We start from the raw sequence: 20,473 nt of genomic DNA on the forward strand, positions 1-20,473 counted from the left end.
GCTGTGCTCCGGCGGGGGGTGCCCGCCTTCGAGGCACTCTGGGCCCTTGAGGGAGCGCTGTGCCACGTGGAGGATGGCCGTCTCAAATACGCGCTCTGATGTCATGACCGGTCTGGGCGACCGGGCGGGCGCGGTGGCGGACTGTGGCTTCTGGCTTGTGCCGCACCCTGGGCCCTCACCAGGCTGCTTTTGTTTATTTTCTCGGGGTGAGAAGTTGAAGGTTTTTGTACGTGTACTATGGGACAGGGAAGGGTGGAATTGTTCGTTTCTCGAGGGCTATATATAGCATGTTAGACATGATGTGTATTACTGCGAAGGTGTTTGTCACGGTGTGATGTTCTGAATGTCCTGGAATGGTTTCTCTTTGGTGTGGTTTGATGGTTTTTTGCTTTCTGTACCTGATCTTTGTGAAATAAAGTTGTTAAAAGTCCTTTCTTCCTTCCCTCCCTGTTTGGAAATGTACATAATGCTATGTGTTTATATTTTAGAAGGCAGGTCAAAATGCTCCCTACACTTAAAATGGAAGTTGGTGATGTCTGTAATGCTTCTTAGCTCTGGAGGGAGTTCCTTCCACAGTCTTGAGCCAAACCCAGAGAAGGCTCTGTCTCTTTCACAGATGAGGTTTTCTTTGTGATAGAAACTTCCACGTTGTTTGCAAAACAGAGCTGTCAGCTACAGGATTCATCCTACAACTTCATGTAATTTTTTAGCAATGCTGGATGAAGGTCATTAGGAATCATGAAATCTTGCATTTCACTGGATCTTCTATGGGAAACAAGTGTAAAGTGTAGAGAAGGCTGTATATGCTCATGTTGCAGATGCGACTGCTGCAGTGTTTGCATTAGCTGGAATTTCCTAAGGAATTTGGCTTGATGCCCCGGTATTGTGCATTGATGATATCTGCTTTCTGGACTACAAAGGCGTATATGAGGCATATATAAGACTACAAAGGTATACATATAAGTGAAGCCAGATTCTTATCCATTTGAATGGGACACAGACTCCTACCTAACAATTTCCTGCCTTTGGGTAAACTAGGGTGTGAACTTGGTGCACATTAGCTACTTTGTGGTAAGTACTCCTTGTGCACACTTTTATGCCATGGAAAATATGAGGTACTCACTTTCATTGAGAGGTAAGCCACTTTATACTTGTTTCAGGGTAGGAATATGCCAATGGTTTACAAACTTTGCAGATTCAAGGCCCAATCCCATTAGACTCAAGGCACCCCTCAGAAAATGTCAGTCCTGGGTTTATCCTGTGACTCACATATAGGTGTTTGCACACCTAAGAGTGACAATATTGCACAATACCCCACAACACTCTTACATGGATCTCACAGCACTCTGGTTGAGAATCAATGGAGTATGCATATGGGCAGTCTCTATAGAGTAACTAACATGCTGTAGCTCATACATAGCTTACCTCACATTAAATGGTTGGTGTAGTCATGCTTTTGGTTTTGATGTCTGTTAACTGGGCTAAGTGGAGTTTTGTACCTGTCCCATCCAAAATGGTAAATAAATGCAATGATTCATAGAATAGACACAGAATCCCTGTTCCTGATTTAGGAAACACCTCATTTTGACCTCTATCCATTCACAAAACTTTTATAAATGGTAGCAACAATGCACAGACCCCGTCACAAGTAACAACTCCACTTTGGTTGGCCATCAGTGCTGGTCTAGTCCTACAGAATTTAAAAAATTTAAAACTAATCAAGCTGGGGATACTTTGGAGTCATTTTACACCTGAGCCCTCAAAATCCGAGGTTGGCTATGGGAATAACACGTGCACCTCAGGCAGGAATCGTTACAAGAATAAAAGAAGTGGAGAGGGGATATTCATATTCAATGAGGACAAAAAAGGGGATCTTTTTAATAGACAGAATTGGTGTTATCTTCTTTTATTGATAAGAATTAACATTGGGTTAAATTAATGACAGATCTCTCCCTTTATCAATTAAAACTTTGTCATTATGGAAAACAGATGTAAAAAAAAAATCTTTAGTTATATCTGTCTAGACCAGAGGTCAGAAAAATTTTTGGAGCAATGGCCTGAATTAATGCAGCTCAGTCCAAAGGTGGGTTGCTGGGGTGTGGCCAGACACTGCTGGCCTGGGGGGAGGGGGGGTTAATCCCCGCTCCCTCCCTTTTCCCACTAGAACGGGAACCCAGCTGGGGTCAGCCTAGCTTTCCCCCTTGCTTGCCACTCGAGCAGCAAGAGAAGGGGCATGGGCAGATCCTGGTCCCAAGCCTGAGAAGGAGGGGAGAATCAAGAGAAATGGAGCTGGCAGGGACCTGCAGAGGTCCTCTAAAGTCTAGATCAGCCCCTCTCTGAGCCCTGGCCAGAGCCCCCTGTAAACAGAGGGTTTGCTCGCAGCACCCACAACTGTGAACATGTGCTGGGGACTGCACTGCTGGGTAAAAAAGCTACAGAGGACTTTGTGTGGCCAGTTTTCCCCCCCTATCCAACAGTGGGTCCCAGTGCCATACTCCTCCAGCCCTGAGCCCCACCAGTGCCATGCAAACCCCACTCTCCTCCCAGCCTAGCAGTGGGGAAGGAGAAGGAAGGGGAGAGCCCTGCCTGCCGCAGCAGCTCCATGACAGCCCGGCCCAGCCTGGGCACAGGAAGCTGGAAGCAAACTGGGCATATAACTCCTGCAGCCCCAGGCCAAGCCACAGCTGGCTGGGAAAGCCCCTGCCCCTGTGGCCTGGCCCAGCCCCTCCACACCTGGCCTCAGCAGCACCTGCAGGACAGCCCAGCTCAGTCCCACAGCACCCAGCCCTGGGTGAGGTGGGCGGTGGTGGGGCTGAGCCGCTCCCTCCCCCTGCCCAAAAAAGCCTGGCAAAGGCTGCTTCCCTCTCCAGCCACACCCCAGCTGGGGTCCCTATAGGCCAGGGTGGTGGTTTAAACCCCTCCCCAATCATACTCAGTGGCCTGCTGGGGCTTGGCCATACCCACCCCACCTCAGCTTCCATCTAGCCTTCTGGCCACTGCTGAAGGGAAAGGAGGGCTCACTCTATTACACCTAGTGTCTAGCCTGAGCCCCTGCAGGGATGTGCCTGCATTTCTAGAATCCAAAGTGAATGTCTATTCACTTGCTTGCCGGTTCAATCTGCTCAGGTTAGACTAAACTGCAAAGACTGAATCAATTCAGGCTTGGGCTTTTTGAATGTCTGTACTTAGCCTTGATGGGCCAGATCCAGCCCACAGGGCATACGTTACCCACCCCTTATGCAGATAAATGCAGCCATATACTCCTATCTTGAGAGCTAGAATTGTGAGGCTTTTAGTTTTTAGGATGTGCATATGCAGTTTTATGAGCAACTAGGTTATAATCTGTTAACTCACCTGATGTCTAAATTGATAGGTTTCATTTTAAAATCACATTAGAATGTTATTTCTGAAACATCCTGATTGTATTAAGCATGTGAGCACTATTAAAATGATTAGGTTTTAAATGAGTAAATACTGTAGCTATTTTTTTCAATGTCAGTTCACTTAAATAGTATAAAAAATCCACATAGACTTTAGGATCTCATAGAAGGCTTGTGCCTGTAAGTTGCCAACACAGAGGCCTCTTCAAACATACCTTTCTAACTCCATAACAGAACCTTCAGATCTGTTTCCTCTCCAGAGAAATACAGTATCCCAAAGTTAAAAGTTGTTTTTCCCCTCAATAACAGCACAACACCAGCAAACACTTTAAAACCTATTTCTCAACAGAAGAAGAATGCTTTTGGCAGGGGTGGGAAAATGGAGGTCTGTTGAGGTTATTGAAATTAGGGTTTGAGTGTTTCTATGAAGCCCACCTACACTATGCTAGCTATTTGTTTAACAAGCAGATGGTCAGAAAGTTTTGGTGAATAAAGCACTTGTCTAGCATTTGGGTACCAGGGATCTCTTCTGAGATCTGCCACTGACTCATGAGAGACCATATGCAAGTTACTTCACCTTTCAGCAATATGAACAATTTATTAAATATTATCATTACTCTTGTTGAAAAGCTTATGCAGGCCTTAGAGGGCCCAAAAACCAGAAGTGAAGTTATTTTCATTTAATATTATTTCAATATGATAACTGGAAAACACATTCCATATTGGGGTCTCAGTACTGGTGATTTACTCCCCAGCTCATGAGGTGTTGCCACTGAAGTGGCCTGTTCTGTTAGGAGTGGATATTCTGGGTGGTTGAGAAGCAGGCTGAGATAGAAGCTTCTAAAATGAGTCTTGGTTTCTTTGACAAGAACAGGATCTGTGGGGATGGTAATCTCCTGAGGGAGAAAGTATAAAATGTAGGTGCCTTTATTTTCATGCATCCTGCTCTTCCAGGCTGCAAACAACAGGAAATAGAAAATCAAAAGGAAAAAACTAAAAGTTCCAGACCCACCAGGTTATAGGACAACATCCTGACTTCCTGCCCCTGGGGAAGTCGATGATCTTCCGAGGTCCCTTTCAGCCCTGATGTCTATGAAATCTATGAATCCTTGTAATACACATGTTTTCTTTATCCAGCATTCACTTCCTTTAAATGATTACTATTGTTATATGCGTATAGAAGCCTTCTATCTGTGTGGCATATATTCCATTTTATTTAATCCTATTCTATTCACGTTCTTACATCAGCTTTATCACCACAGCATCTGGGCTCTGTCCAGTAGTTCAGATAATTTAAAATGACATGATTAGCATTTGTCACTTTTGGTAGGTGCAGTTTACATGTTGCAGATTAAAAGCAAAAGAACTGGTCCTAAATATAGTTAACAAATACATTAGGAGCTCCCCTCCCCCTAATACCCACACTACGAGGACATTAAAGGACAGCAATAGAGAAAACATAACCAGTAGGCTAAATGCCAAGGATTCCAGAGCCTGCAGCTAGTGGATGGCCTGAACAAAGAGACACATCCTAGAATGCATTTTAAATGAGGTCAGGCTCCTGCTTTGACATATTTTCAGCAAGAGCAGACTCTGGAGGTGAGGGTCTGCCACCTAGAGTGTCCTATCCCCGTTTCAGCTGAAGACAGACAACTGAAGGAGCATTCCAGACAAACGCAGATGGCATGATGGACAGAAGGGGAAAAGGGTGTACTCTTTAACTTGTTAGCTAACAATTTGGATTAAAACAGGAATGAAGACAAAGTAATTTGGGTTTTAACTTGGATTAGTCAACCCCTGGCTTTTTTAGACTTTAATTTGAGCTGCTAGTTCAAATTAATACCCAAGCTGTCTTTTCGTTGCTGATATTCTAACCCAAGTCAGAAAACTCAGGTAAACTAGTCTGAATTAAAAGCACATTGTAGACAGTGGGTGCATCTACATACTTGCTTTACTGTGGAGCTGCCTAATTAGCTCTTCAGTAAAGCGTCACCATCTACATGTGCAGCACTATTAGGCTGCAGAAAACTAATGAACTCTGCCATAGTGCTGCCTGACACAAGTACTAATCTATGATGGAGTTATTTAGTGCACCAGAACACATGTGTAGTTGGCGTCCGGGGTTAGCTGGGGTGTGAGGATGCTACAGTGTGGGCTGCCTAATGGCTAGTCCTGCACTGTAGTACCCCCATCCTTCAGCCAGCCCCTCTGCAATACGTTGAGCTGGGGCAAAGCAGCTCCAGGCTGCCAGGCTGACCCCCCCCCGATCAGCTCAATGCGCTGTGGCCCCGGAAGCATGTGTAAATGCTGTGCCCAGAAGCAATTAACTCCAGCACAAACTGCGCCGGAATTCATTTGGCTGTGCTAATTCTACGTGTAGATGTGTCGTCTCTGGGGTAATGAAGGATATTGTCTATTAAAGGGCACTGCTCCCTTAAAGTGAGTTGACAGCCATTACTAAGTGTAATGTGCCTCTTTTTGGGGATTTGGGTCTGCACCCTTTACTGAAAAACCAGCAGTCTTAGTGGGTGCATCTACACGAGACGCTGACTGTGCAGTAGCCCGATAATACTGCGCAGTAGCATCGTATGGCAAAAACCAGGACGTAACGCTACTACGCAGTAGCATCACAAAAAAGGCATTACTTGGCACTACCGCGCATTAACTCGGGTTACTGTGCATTTATTTAATACTTATTTATACAAGTGCTAAGTAAATGCATAGTAATGACTGCACAGTAGTGTCTTGTGTAGATGCGGCCAGTGAGTGTGAGTTCAAATGGGTCAGGATTAGAAAGAGCCACAAAAGCCGTATCTTGAACCTTAAGTCAGTGTGAATTTTGAGAAAGAAAACAGCATTTGATTTAATTTTAATAAAAAAGGAAAGTAGAGTTTGAGGCTATTTGTATTTGGAAATGTAAAAATATTTCTAGAGAGGTGGATTAGTAGGCAGAGGGGAAGTGTTGTTATGATCTCTCTCTTTTACCAATGCCTACATTGCTATTCATTATACATCTCTGTTATCTGCTTACTTGTTCAGTTTTTCCTAAACCTTTTGCTGGTTTTGCTATTCAAATGTCTTTCTTTCTTCTTATTCTTTTTCCTCTTTCTTTCATCATTTTTTACCATACATGACAATAGACTAAGCTACCTAAAGTGATCAAAATCTGAGTGAGGCTCAGAAGCAGTATCCTAGGTGGGGATACTGGGCGCAACGATTTTGTGGGGCTCACAAACAGAGGGAAGTGGAGGAGGTATGATTTCAATAAGGTTATGGAATAAGGGGATGGTACTTTGGATCAAACCCAGAACAATGCAATCCATCTGTTCCTGGCCTCATGTTAACAAAAGCTAGGAAGTTAAAAGTTAAGACTGACACTCTGTTTAATGTGGACTACTGTTAAACCATACAGACACATACACACACACACAGAAAGAGAGAAAGAATCTCCCTCACAAATACATAAAGAGAAATACAACACAAGAAATACAATATGATAGATCTGAATATCAATCTTTCATCCAACACACTGATACCCAAAGTAAGCACTGAAAATCTAATTTCTGTTTCCGCATAAGAAATAATTGACATTATCCTGAGTATTAATGTCAGATTTTTAAGATGATAATGTTTCAATAATTGACATACCAAATGAGTGCGCAAGCATGCATACACACACCACACACATGTGCATGGCCTCTTGCCTCAAATAACTAGCATAAATCTAGCTCTGGCCAGAAGTGAAATTAACCGGCGGCTCAGCCAGGTTTTCAAGGACAATAGTCTATGCTACACAAACTGTGAACTCCTTCAAGTAGAGGGATTTGCACCGCAGTCTTCCAAACAAACAAACAAAAAAACCCCAAAGAAAAACATCACAGTTGAAAAATATATTCAGTGCTTTAGCAGTACCGATCACCTTTTAGCAAACCGAAATCTTTCAACTTTGACTTCCAAATGATTGCCTCTGTCACCACATCCTGTCCTTCAAATGTAAACTCAAATCATTGATGAACAATTGGAACTCTTACTCTGACCTTTCCAAACCTAACAATTTCTTTCAGGAGTACTAGCCAGGTAAGGGTCCATTTCAGGAGAAATGGAGGAAATAAAAATTAGTATAAAACAAGCCATTCTTTGACTCAAATTTCTTTTCAGAAGATGTACAAAATTTAGCTCCATTCTATAACCTATTCTTCAATTATAAGAAATGATACTATACAGCCTATAAATGATGTACTAGAAACAAAGGACAATTAACACATGCAATTATGCAATTCTTGTTGAGTTTAATATTACTGGACATTTGGATTCACCAGCAGCAAAATATAAGTAAAGCCAGCAAATGCATTCTGTAGTTTACATTTTTCCATCCCAACTTTTCTATGCCAGTCCTTAGTTGCTGACTGCCAGGAGGGGCAGAATATACAATTTCCAGTTCCACTATTCTAGGTACTAACACTCTAGTAGAAGTGGGTACGGTAATGGGTACGGTACCTGCAGCTCTGTCTGGAAGAAGAATTTCTGTGGACACTGTGTGCAGTCGTAGATCTTGTCCTCTTGTCCATGGGCTGAGAAAATATGCTGCTGCAACTTGTTTGCTTGAACAAACACTGAAATATTAGAATGACAGTGAACTTTTCATTATTGCATTTTATAAATGGGGAGGCTTTTGTAAATATTTCCCTGTTAACACACAGCAATTCCAAAAGGTAAAGTGAAGTTGGTACACTGTAATTTCATATTACAGTTATGTTATAAGGGACACCAAAAACCCTGTTTAACTACATAGTGGGTGCATCTACACGTGCATGAATGCATTGTTGCTACCGTGCATTAAGTTTAGTACCTCTAATATGAGATACTACATAAATGTGCAGTAGCTGGCACTAATATGTAGTAGCAACAGCGCAATCTTTTTGTGATGCTTAATTCACAACAGACTAATTCTACTGTGCATTAACACATTTTTCCTGTGACACACTAATGTGCAGTAGAATTAGTTTACTGCACATTAAGTGTCTCATGTAGACATGCCCAATGAAACTCTTTTTCTATTACATTTAAAAGGAACAGATATGTTCTGTTCCTATATTTTATCTATATATAACTATAGATAATTATAAAATATAATATCTATAGGAATCAAACTAGAATTATAAGAAGAGCCAAATAAAACAAAAATATAATTTAAAAAATAAAGATTGAGAAATGCCATTTTCTCTTGCAAATTATTTGTAATGAACCAAAAGTCATCAAGTATAATTTACTAAGAATGAACATATATGATATATTTCCTAGCAACCAAGAGGTCTGGAAAGTGCCAAAGCCCTGTTTACTCTATTTGCCTAAAGTTAAAACTAACGAACAGTTCTGTATTTAAATGTGTTAATGCTAAAAATTATATCCCACAGCTACTCTGGGGCAATGTCTATAAATGTGAAACAGAACTGCAGGTAAATTCTCTTTGGATACTTTAAGATCAACTCTGCCTACACACTGAATGCAAGGGTTTCAATAATATAAACATGTTCAATTTTAATGACTACAAAACAAGGCCCTAAGACTGTGTAACAGTTTACCTAGGAGACATACTATTAATAATTAAATTGTATATGCCAGAGGCAGTGTTTGGGTTGGCAGCACTGACTTCTGATGGATGCCTGGTGCACTGTGACCTAAAAAAGTTTGCATCTACAATATTAATCTGTATAGGCAGGGAAAGGATTTATTAAAGATGCTGGCATTTGACTTTGACTCCACTCCTAATCATTAAAATTATTCTAATTGCAAGCCAACAAGAAATATCAGAATATTGTTCTTGTGAGTCATACATTTTAATCACATTTCTCATTACCTTAAAAAACTATTCAGATTCCATTTTCCATATAAAATTATATTGGTGATTTTTAGCTCTTGTTAATATGCTAGCAAGACGCACTGAAATAATTTAATAGTGTATAGCTAATAAAACACCATTGTTTATGATTAATGCTCTGTGTCTATTTACCCCATCAGCAAAAAGGAAAAAGGGTTTCACACAGATTGGAATCGACTTATCTCCATACTTCTTAACACATTTTACAAGGCTACTGGTTCAAACATTAAAGGATTATTTTTATCAGGGATCTCACTCACATGGAGAATCATCAGTGGGTACTCTTTAGAGATGCTAGTTTTTATACTGCATTAAACCCCCCAAAAAACTTGTCATCATTAAACTCTTGGAACCCTAAGACATACAGTATTACAGTAAAAGAAAATTACCTCCTTACAAATTTGTACACAAAGACAAGAAAAAGCCTAGCAGAATCGATAATAAAACTAAAAGACAAAGAACAGCCTTACTGAAAGAATTATTGAACGCAGATGCCTAACAGGCAAACTGTTGAAGGCAGAACTATCCACACTCAGACAGTGCTACAGCAAGCTGTGCAGTGAAAATGAACTATGTATTTTTTTAAATTTTATAACTCAACAGAAATGTGGAACCTGAATACAGTGAGGTAATCAGTGCCAGCCACTGTATGTGCAAGAAGAAAAATTCAACTTTAATTTTCCTTTGCAGGGTGTACTTAGATTTTATTTGGAGGAGAGCTGGCAAACAAAGAGGAATAAAATGAAAGTATTAAGGAGTCTATTTGCCTATCAATGCACATGCTTAACTCCCATTAGTGGAGAACAGAAACCCTGAATGGTTTCCAAAATTAGCATGCTATTGATGGGAGAATACCCAAAGTGTGTTTTGTCATATTTTCCTATAGTTTTGTAAATCTCACATTTTCACCTTGTAAAGCAAGATTACGCATTGATAAGTACTAATACATATCTTACTTCAGGGTATAATTTATAAAACATTCTATTATGCATCCTATTACCCTTGTTTAAAAGTCTGCCAGCACCCTTTTAATGTGTTTTCATTTCCAAGGATGATCTGGGGATAAATTATATACACGACATTTTTGTTACTCGTGATGGGCCAAATCTTACAGTTCCTAGTTCTCCTGGGTCAGGCTATTATCTCATCTGGATCTAACCCAGTGAACAACAATACCAACCTGAACAATTGTATCAATTTTAGGCCTGTGTAATGGAGAGCAGAACTTCTTTTATGAAAAGTCTGCAGGATTTACTCCCTAAAGCATATTATGAAGGCCTTCCTTTTTAGGTGGCAACCAGACTGAACTGGAGTGTTGTTGCTGGTTCAAAGGAAAAGGCGTTAGTGTGCTTCTGAGACCATAACCAGTCATCCTTCCCTGGGGCCAAGGTCCGCTCTCAGTTACACTTAACATCTTTAATCCACCTGAACCTGATAAACCCAGGGGGCTACCATGCTTAAGACATGCCAATTACTATGGCCAAGGGCACATAAAAGAATGGGATAGCCAGCATTTACATCTGGCTGCCTCTGAGTCACCAGGCCAGATGACCGGTGCCCATTAACAGCCGAGTCAGCGGGGGAATGATTTGCATGTGGCAACCTTTGGCATAAGTTTGGAGAAAGGTTCAAATTCATACCATTGGATTTGTAGCAAGACATTTTAAGTGCTGTGCCACTGCACCCCTTCCCAGTTACAGCATTTTAAGTGTCTACAACTTTAAAGCACATCTTTATGAGTACTTTTAACCTTGGGAAGTTTGGAGCATGAGGTGATGAATGTGATATGCAGGAACTGAACAGACTATCAGTTTTGCAATTATAAAAATGCAAACTTCTGATGCACAGGCTTGAAATGCAGTTCATGCAGATGGATGCCTGACCTTCCAACAGCCCCGACTTCTTAAATATTTTCTAATCAATATTACTAATGAGCACAAATCTAATATTCCCTCCCAAACTGGCCTAATGTCAAAACACAACATAAATCCTAAAGGCCGTTTAAACTGGAAACTGCATGCGTAGGCAAGGGCATGACAAGGAAACATACTGAACTTGGCCTCCTACCTGTAAAGCAGACTGGACATTTGAAAGTGCCCCCCATTCCTTCAAAGCTGTGTTCTATCAGGTGGCATTGAAGTTTGGCAGGAGAGTCAAATGTCTGATTGCAGAGTTTGCATTCATGGTTCAGTCCTTCATCTGGTGGAGAAATCAAAAGAAAGGGGAATTTCATCACAGCTGTAACAAGATGGCAAGTCCAGTATGATGTATGTATTTCTTGTTTATCTAGTCCTGATAAACCAAATGCCCCTAAAATCCATGGCTGCTAAAGTATTCTGTAGGGTTTTAATACATACAATATACATCCAGACATTAAAGCCACGGATTTGCCACCTAAATTTGCCGTGGGATGCACATAGATTTCAGTATGAAATCACTTATGGGAAAGGGAATTTACACCCCTAACAAACATTTTCAAGGGAATGCACATGGAATTAAATGTTTAGCTTCTATTAAAGATGAAAACTGTGTACTTAAACAATCTTTCTGACACTCTGGTTGACAGTGGCCATTCTCCCAACTGGTATGATAGTGCATGTGCATGTGCTCTATACCTTCTTAACTCTCTCATTACTCTAGCTTTCCCTCCTCATGCCAGCTCCTGGCTTTTCTCACAGACATCCATGAATCCTATCCTAAGGTATGGGGCCTCTACCACCCTTTCCTAGGATGCTAGTGTTTTTCCTTTACTCACATTTCTTCTCTCAAAAAGCCCCTCAGCATTCCCTGACTTAAGCTTCCCTGGCACTGCTCCTGGGCCTGAGAACCCTTTCTTCTATTAGCTGCATGTTCCCCACGCTTTCTGCAATTCTCCTCCAAGAGCTCCACATGCTGAGTTTAGGCTTTCTTCCTGGTGGTGCTGCAGGATTCATCCACTCAACCACCAGGGCAGTCAAAGGCTGTCCTACTTAGAAACAGTTGCTAGGTAAGATGTGGCTTCCAGCCTTGCTACACAGAGCTCAATTCCCAGAGCACTGCTTAGAAAAGGTCCTTTTGTGTGTCACTAGTGTGTTGCACAAATAGAATTGATCTAGCATGTAAATACTGTATTTGATTACTAAAAAAATAAAATCAAATAATAACAAACTGTATTGTAACTGTCACATTTCTCAAGTAAATAAAACCAAACCAAAACCAAAACAAACAACTCCCCACTCCCTCCTCCCCCTCCCCCCGATTTAGGAATGCCCCCTCCCAGTCCCAATATCTAAATATCAAGCTGTCTACATAACTTAACACTGCCTGCAGTGATTAGTAACCATAATGACTTAACATTCATGGTTGACAAGTGCTGTATATTGTCAATGGAAGCACATATAACATGTATAGTATTTTTTATTCTGCTTGAAATGACTTGCAACTACTTTAAAGAAAACATGACATGGAACTTGTAAACAGAATGGTGTCACACCATTCTCTCAAACTGACCTTTAATAGCTTACTAGAATTGAAATAATATCAACTATATCGCTTATCTTTCACTTCCCATTAGTCTGAAGTCTAAATTTAGCCTTGGTGTAAGCAACTGAAACTTTAGCAAAGGGTAAACATTTTTAAAAGTTCAGCGCTGCATTAACTAAGCCACTCAGTGGATTTTATTCTGTATCTGAAGCTACTTCTCCTTGAAAAGAACTTTAAGAATAGTTTGTAACGAAAAGGTAAGATATAGCACAAAATCTACAAACCCTAAGGCAGTGGCTCCCAACCTTTTTTTGCTGCAACCCTAAATCCTGGTTGTGACCCCTGCCCCTGCTCCTGTTGCTGACTCGCTCATGCCCGACCGCACCAGCAGAGCCTGCACCGGACTGGGATCACAGGGGGCACTGGCAGCGAGAGCTGCACAGACTATGCGCTGGGAGAGCCCCACAGGTGGCAGGGGTGGAGCAAGCAGTGGACCTCCTGCAACCCTGATTTGGGTTGCGACCCGAGGTTGGGAGCCACAGCCCTAAGGACTGCACAAGATTGGGGGTGGGAGGTTCTTCCAGAGGCTAAACAGGCAAAAAGGTATCTTGTTCAGCAAAAGCCACTATGTGTTTATCCTAGGACTGGGGTGTCAGACATATGGCCCAAAGGCCAACTGGCCTCTGGTGCTGACCCTTTTGCTGTGCTGGACCATCCAAGCACGCAGTGACCAGGACATTTGCTGCCCACGGCACTCACTTGAGCTGGGTCCCAGGATGTGCTTGCTCAGGGTAGCACCCTGGACTGGCCTGGTGGGTGCTGCCTGTGCTGGATCAGGGGGACCAGATGAGTGCCAGCTCTGTCTTAGATTCTCTCCACTAAGTAATGAACATCAATAATGCTGCAACACATGTAACTTTCCCTTTCCAACATGATAAATCTCAGCAGCCTATATAAAAACTTGGGGGCCTATTCCTGCTCTTCAAAATTATTGCCTGAGTAGATCTCTCTCTTCCTTTCTCCCTTCCTATTAGTTACTGTGCGGCAGAATGGGTGTCCTCAGTAAGGCACACGCTAGCAAGTACAGTTTTAATTTTTCTTACAACAAGCTGTAGAATATTTTTGTTCTTTGCAAACTCTTTATTAAAACACTGCTAGATTAGCCTGCCTAACTTCACCCATCCGAATAATAATCATAGGGTCTGAAATGGTGCTTTTACTTTAGATATTGGGATCTGGGGACTGAAATTCCTAATTGGTTTGTGTGTGAATTTCATATGCTTAGCTATACTGTGATCTGTACATTGTTGGCTCCAAGGTCATCTCTCCTCAGAATCCTGGACTAGCTTTGCAGAGGAACCTGGAACATAGTTGATGCTGAAGAAAGCTATGTTCTAAAGAAAGGAAACAGATATGCTGTTTTGCAGCAATATGAAATTATGGTGCTTTCCTAAATCTGGGAGGCAAGCTTCTTTGGGAAGATCCAATATATTTTATTAGACCAACTGAGAAGTTGGAAAGAAGTTCTGAGATCGAGGTCTCAGAACAGTGAGATTCCCTATGCTTGAAGAAGGGTGCTTGTGCCCGAAAGCTTGGAAAGAACTTCTTTCCAACTACTCAGTTGGTCTAATAAAAGATATCACATCTACCCAAAGAAGCCTGCCTGTCTATGTACTTAGATTAACATGGCTACAACCAGAAATCCCTACATCTGGAAATTCTTTACTACGAACACAAGAATTGCTCTACGAGGGAGGGCCAAATGTCTATCTTGTCTACTCTTTGACGGTAGTGAGAGCTACATGTTTTGGAAGAGGGTGTAAATTATGCATTTACAACCCTATGAGGATATTTCTTCATCAACCTGTTTGGGCTGATGAAAGCAACTGGGACACCGAGTGTTCATTTTTGGATCTTTCAGCCATCAAGGTGAAGATAATCAATGCCAATTAATGCCAAAGTTACCATTGGCAAAATGCAAATTGTTCTGGTCAGTCTATCGAACTGAAACCTTAAAAGGTGGTTTCAAAACATACCATAGATACATGAATTCCTAAACCAAGATACTGCTATACAGAGACATAGGAAGGAATGAGGGGTGGCTTTCTCTTGCCTTGTTCACAATAAGAATCTCAGTCGAAGAACTAAAAATGGGTAGAAAAACATGTATTCCTGATGCTAAAGAAAAAAAATTGGCTGTTTTAAATTTTATACTTGCTCACAAACAGTTGATCCCTGTTAAAATTTGACCTTGTTATATTTCCAATATTGCTGAGAGCTGCATGATCTCCTGGCCACTAAGGCTAGGGACAGACATTCAAAAAGCCTGAGCCTGAATTGATTCAATCTTTGCAGGTTAGTCTAACCTGGCTAGGCTAAACCAGTTTGTAACCAAAAAGACATCCCCTTTGGACTGAAAAAATGCAGGCACATGCGTACAGTGGCTCTGGCTAAAGCAGCCCTCCCTTCCCTTCCATAGTACTGAGCTGAGGGGGGTGTGGCCAGGCCCTGGCAGGATACTCTGATTAGGGAGGGGCTCCCTCCCCTCCTGACCAGCCCAGCAGGGAATTGATAACACAGTGTTTATCACCCCTAACTCAGTGTTTATCACCCCATTAAGAAAACAGCAGAGGGACATTACCAGCTACCTGTTGATGCTGCCTTTGTGCCACCTGCCACAGCAGGGACCATAGCCAGCATGTGGTCTGCTAGCTAATGCTGTGTGTCTGTGTAAGGCAGAAGGGATGGAGTAACCCCTGCTTAGCAGGGAGTCGGGGGGGAGGGGGAGAGCAGGCAGACGGCTTCAGTCTCTGCCAGAGCTCTAGCCAGGAAGCAGAGGGGAGGTGCCAACCTTACTGTGGAGCAGAGAGCCCAGCCCAGCGAACATGCTGGGATGCTGGGGGAATCTGGTTTAACTTAAGCTGGCAAGGGGTCTGGGACAGACATTGCATAAATCGGTTTGATCCAAATCAGTTAAGTCTGATACTACATTCAACCAGGTTTATGTCAAACTGGTTTCAGCCATTTTCAAACTGTTTTATATATACTGAACATCTGTTCTGTTACAGGTTTAAACCAGTTTCTGACAACTTAAACTAGTTAACGTGTAGTGAATGTCCCTAGACTAACAGAAAAGTTACTTGGCCCACTTTAAATTACAAAACTCATTTTCCTAAAGGCTTGTCAACAGGGCTTGAAAATCCAGTAGCCTACTCACATATCGCCAATAGGAAACTTGCCCAGACAGAAGCCATTTAACAGAATTCTGCAGAATTCTGCAGAATCTAAGCTTTCTATTGAAAACAAAAAGGGTCTGGCTCTTATGGTTATGAAGATCAATTTAAAAACAAAAATATATTTGTATAACCCATGCAGTATTTTTCTGATGTGTTCTAATCAGAATATATTCGAGCCCGTGTAAAAGTAATTCCTATCTTTCTGATTACCCATCTCTTAAAAGGATATAATATTTTTTTTCTCCTAGTGACATTAGGAAACTTACTTACCTAGGATCTAGAATGGTTTTTAACATGAGCACTGTGACAGAAGAATGAAATTGGGGCCCCATGCTATATCTCAGAGGCATTCCAGTTTAGTTAGTAACATAGACACAAAGAAGCCTCTAGATCCATTGAGGGAACATATGTAAAAGTGAGGTCTGTCTTTTAAAAAGTTTTGTTAATATGTACTAGTTTTGGTCTGACGGTGAGAGTATAAGATAGAAGAATTCCTGTCTCAGCCCCAGCCAACTTTCTAGGGCAAATTTAGGAGAGTTTCTGGTTGTTTATTTACCTTATGGCCTATAAGATCTAGGGTTCTGGCTGCTCTTCAGGAGATTTCTTGAAACTTCTCGCTTCCCTTACACACTTGTGCACGTCCAGTTACAATCCTGCTCTCGATGAGTCGCATGTCATTTGATAAAGTGCTACAGCAGTGCAAAGTATTATATCCCTAATAAATAAATATGTGCCACTAAAAGGCTTTATTTTCAGTGTACATTTGGGATAAATCTAAAAGGCCATGGAATGCCAGAACACAGTCCAAGAGACCTTCTTCCTCACACTAAGTGCTACTATTCTTTGCTATTACTCAAAAAAAGTGCTGAACAGCTTTAAAAAATTCAATCAAAATAATCTTCTGCTCTTTAGAAAGGTGGTGGCTGACAGTAATTGGAAAATACTGTCTGACTCATTTATTAAAGTGCGATTCAGAGTCAATTGATTTAATAACCATTAGAATATTCTATTAAGGATATAATAGGTTGGCACAGCCCTATTTTTTATTAAGAGTTATAGGGAAGAAATAAGCAATGCTATGGAATTCTAGACAACCACTGTATAGATTAGACCAAAAATATTGCTTGCAAAATAGGTATTAAAGCAGCAACTATCAAGAGGAGGAATAGAAAAGTACACTATAGAGCAAATGAGTTAGCTGAATGATGAAAAAGAAATGTACCTCTACTACAAAGCCTGTACTTTTTCAAGCCTAACAGAAAAATATGCATTGCATATTTGTAATACACTGTAAAACAAGTCAGCATAGCCTTCATGTTACAGGTACAACAACGTCATAAAAAAGCTAAGAACAATGTACCCATTGGTGACATCTACACATGCATTTACACTGGCTTAAATTTACTGTGCAGTAAATTACTGCGCAGTAAGCGGGAACAGGCCATTGTCTACACATGCAGGCATTAAAGTGCATTAACACTGTGTGTGGACTGATTTGGGACTAAAGTTAGTCTCAAGTAAGTCCATACGTACAGTGTTACTGTGCAGTAAGGCATCTACATGTGTGTTACTGCACAGTAACCTATAGGGCAGGTATCAAATTTGTGCTCAAATCGGCATAAATCACCATATTAACTGCACAGTATGGGCGTGCACATGTAGATGCATGCCTATACTACACAGGAATTTTGGTTACTGAGCAGTACATGAACATGTGTAGATGCGCCCATTGTGTATTACAGAACTTTTGCTTAAAATTGCATCTAGGATTAAGATATGAATTAAGGCATAGTTAAGATCTAATGACATGGATGAGGCTGGTTTAGCCAGCACTGAAAGATAATTTGATGCATGCAGAATCTTTGGCTAAGTAAATTATTTCTATTTGTAATCTTTACTCAGATAATCCATAAATTCAAACATGAATCAATTCCAGATAAATATTAGTAATTTTTCATTTAAATATTTAATATTTACAGAAATATTAAATGCTTGAATGGAAGCAGGTGGATTGTAATTGAGGAGCAACTAACCTGATAATCAGCTATAAAAACAAAACAACCCATCCATCGTGAATCTGAACAAAGGTGATGGCTACCTACTAACAATCCATATCAGCAAATTTGTTAATTGTATTGCAGAGAACATGGAGAACATTGCAATGCTTTGGATGTTCAGACCCAATCAGAATTATGAACTACAACACAGAACTCATTAGTTTCACAGAAAACACTGACATTCCCATATCAGCTTTAAACAGGAGAAGCCCTTTAAGCCGCCTCTAGACTTTATGTCCCAAGTTTGTGCTTTTTTCACTTCAATAAAAACAAGAACCTAGTGCATCTATAAGCAAATGTTCAGCAGTTGACTTACATGCTGCTGTTAAGACAGTAACCACTGGGGGCCCTCTGCTATTGTCTGATCAACGCTACAGCCATTACTGTGGACCAACTTTTAACTGTTTAAAAAAAAAGACTGTCTCTCATTCACCCTTGAGAAGGGTCTAGGGTCCTTCTGTCTGTTTCTCCAAAAACATCTACAGGTTAAGGTCCAAAGTTATAAACCCCTATGGTAAATCATCATGTGGCAGGGGCCACACTTGAAAGCACCTGGTAGGAGTAGGAGTAAACTCTGCCCCCTGCATACAACATAGGAATCAAATGGTCTGCAGTTCCTAGAATTTTCCTGAATTGTGCACAGCTACACCATGCAATGTGATTTCTTTTTTAACCAAGCGAAGTATGTCCTAAACCAATTTCTTTCCCTTCACTTTGCTTCTTCTCTTCCCCCAGTTAATTTCACAGCACACATTTATAAGCCAGAGGTCTAAGGAGTAACGAGGAAATACCATGGATATCAAAGGTAACCCCTTGGCTACAACAACTCACATTAAAAACTGGGGTAGACCAAATAAACAGCACTGTGTCATAATTTGCAATGCATATTGCCACCCAATTGTTTCTTGGTTTACAGTATTTGTGCTTTTCTTTAATTATAGTGTACATATTTCATAACTGCCTCACAAATACAGAAATGTCTTACATTTGTTACAAATAATTAACTCCTATTTTCAATCTGGCTGGTAACTGCAATTTCTAGGCTCCTACTATAACAAGTAGTTTGAGCGTATTGAATAGCAGGCTGTCTTTCTCTTCACCTGCTTAAAAACACACACAATGGCTCTTTAAAGACTTGATGCTGAAATGAACACTGCCTCAAGAAGTGACATCCAACACCATGTTCATCATTTCTGCCTGATTGTAATAGAGCTTCTGTCATTTTCAATTTTTCAAACATTATCACAAAAAAAACAATGAAAAACACTATCCGCCGAGGTGTTAATTTTAGAAATGGACATGAAAAGCACAAGAGTATAGAGAGAAAGAAATAGCTGCACTACAGCCAAAGGATACAGATGGAATTTACTGAAGGGAAATGTTTACAGTGCTGAGGGAACCTGCCACTGAAAAAAACATCAAGTAAAAAGCCTGAATGAAGTCCCACCCTGCCCTGCAGTGCCAGGACGATGGGGATTAGGTGAGGTCAAAAATACCAGGAAGACAGTCTTGTAGTATACAGGATAGATGACAAACTATCTAGGTTGGGGGTAGAGAACAGATCTTGTCTCCTCTTTATCCACCCCCATCATCAAAATAATATACAGGTGGCCCTCAGACTTACGACACTATTGGTTCCTGAAAACTGCGTCTTAAGTTGAAATGTCGTAACTCAGAACCAATTTTCCCATAGGAACAATGTTATAAATAGGGGATTGGTTCCTGAACCAAGGCCCGATACCCTATTTTCATCAAAAATAACCCAGAATGTTGTACTCAATCAATTATAGATGAATAATGTAGCTACATTAATGTATTTATGGTAGGGCTGTATGAAACAGCACCGTTTCGTTTCGATTTCCGTTTCACCGTTTTGAAGGGGCAGTGTTTCGTTTTGCTGTTTCAAAGCACTGTTCCGTTTTGTTTAGTTGAAACTGTTTTGCTGTTTCAATGTGCTTCAATGTTTCGCCCATAGGCTATAATGGGGAATCACGAAAATGCCTATAAATTTGTCATTTCTTTCCTGATTTGAATGAAAACAGCAGGGGCCATGATACCCCCTATCTCCTGCTGAGGCCACAAAGCCTGTCAAATTTCAAGGAGACAGGTGCAGGGGTTTCTGGGAAACTGCACCTCAAACTGTTCAGAGCAAAACTCGTGTCACTTGTAAGTACGAAGGCACAGAGGGGGTGAAAACAGTAGGCACGGTAGGCCCTGCTGAGGCCATGAAGCCCACCAAGTTTCACGGAGATGGATGCAGGGGCTTCTGGGAAACTGCACCTCAAGTGCTGACAAGCAAAACTCACGGTATGTATGGCTTTGTGTGTGTGTTAAGGTGCAGCAGGGTGAAAACTGCAGGGATGATAGTCCCTGCTGAGGCCATGAAGCCTGCCAGGTTTCAAAGAGATAAGTGCAGGGGTTTCTGGGAAACTGCACCTCAAACTGTTCAGAGCAAAACTC

The 20,473-nt window shown here is 41.2% G+C and overlaps 1 protein-coding gene across 7 annotated transcripts in view; it reads right to left on the minus strand.

Moving 5' to 3' along the window:
- The window catches only part of ZNF521 (zinc finger protein 521), a 294,631-nt gene that overhangs the window by 34,446 nt on the left and 239,712 nt on the right, over positions 1–20,473 (minus strand). For 6 of the 7 annotated variants that reach the window (XM_025213994.1, XM_025213989.1, XM_025214036.1 and 3 more), the window contains 2 exons: positions 11,326–11,457; positions 7,878–7,993 (listed from right to left, as the gene is read on the minus strand). In XM_025213994.1, the coding sequence (XP_025069779.1) occupies positions 7,878–7,993; positions 11,326–11,457 (248 nt within the window). Of the gene's footprint in view, positions 1–7,877; positions 7,994–11,325; positions 11,458–20,473 lie in introns of those variants that run through there. The other variant, XM_025214019.1, reaches the window with a different exon arrangement.

This window comes from Alligator sinensis, unplaced genomic scaffold, assembly GCF_000455745.1.
Source record: "Alligator sinensis unplaced genomic scaffold, ASM45574v1 scaffold117_1, whole genome shotgun sequence".
NCBI classification, from domain to species: domain Eukaryota; kingdom Metazoa; phylum Chordata; order Crocodylia; family Alligatoridae; genus Alligator; species Alligator sinensis.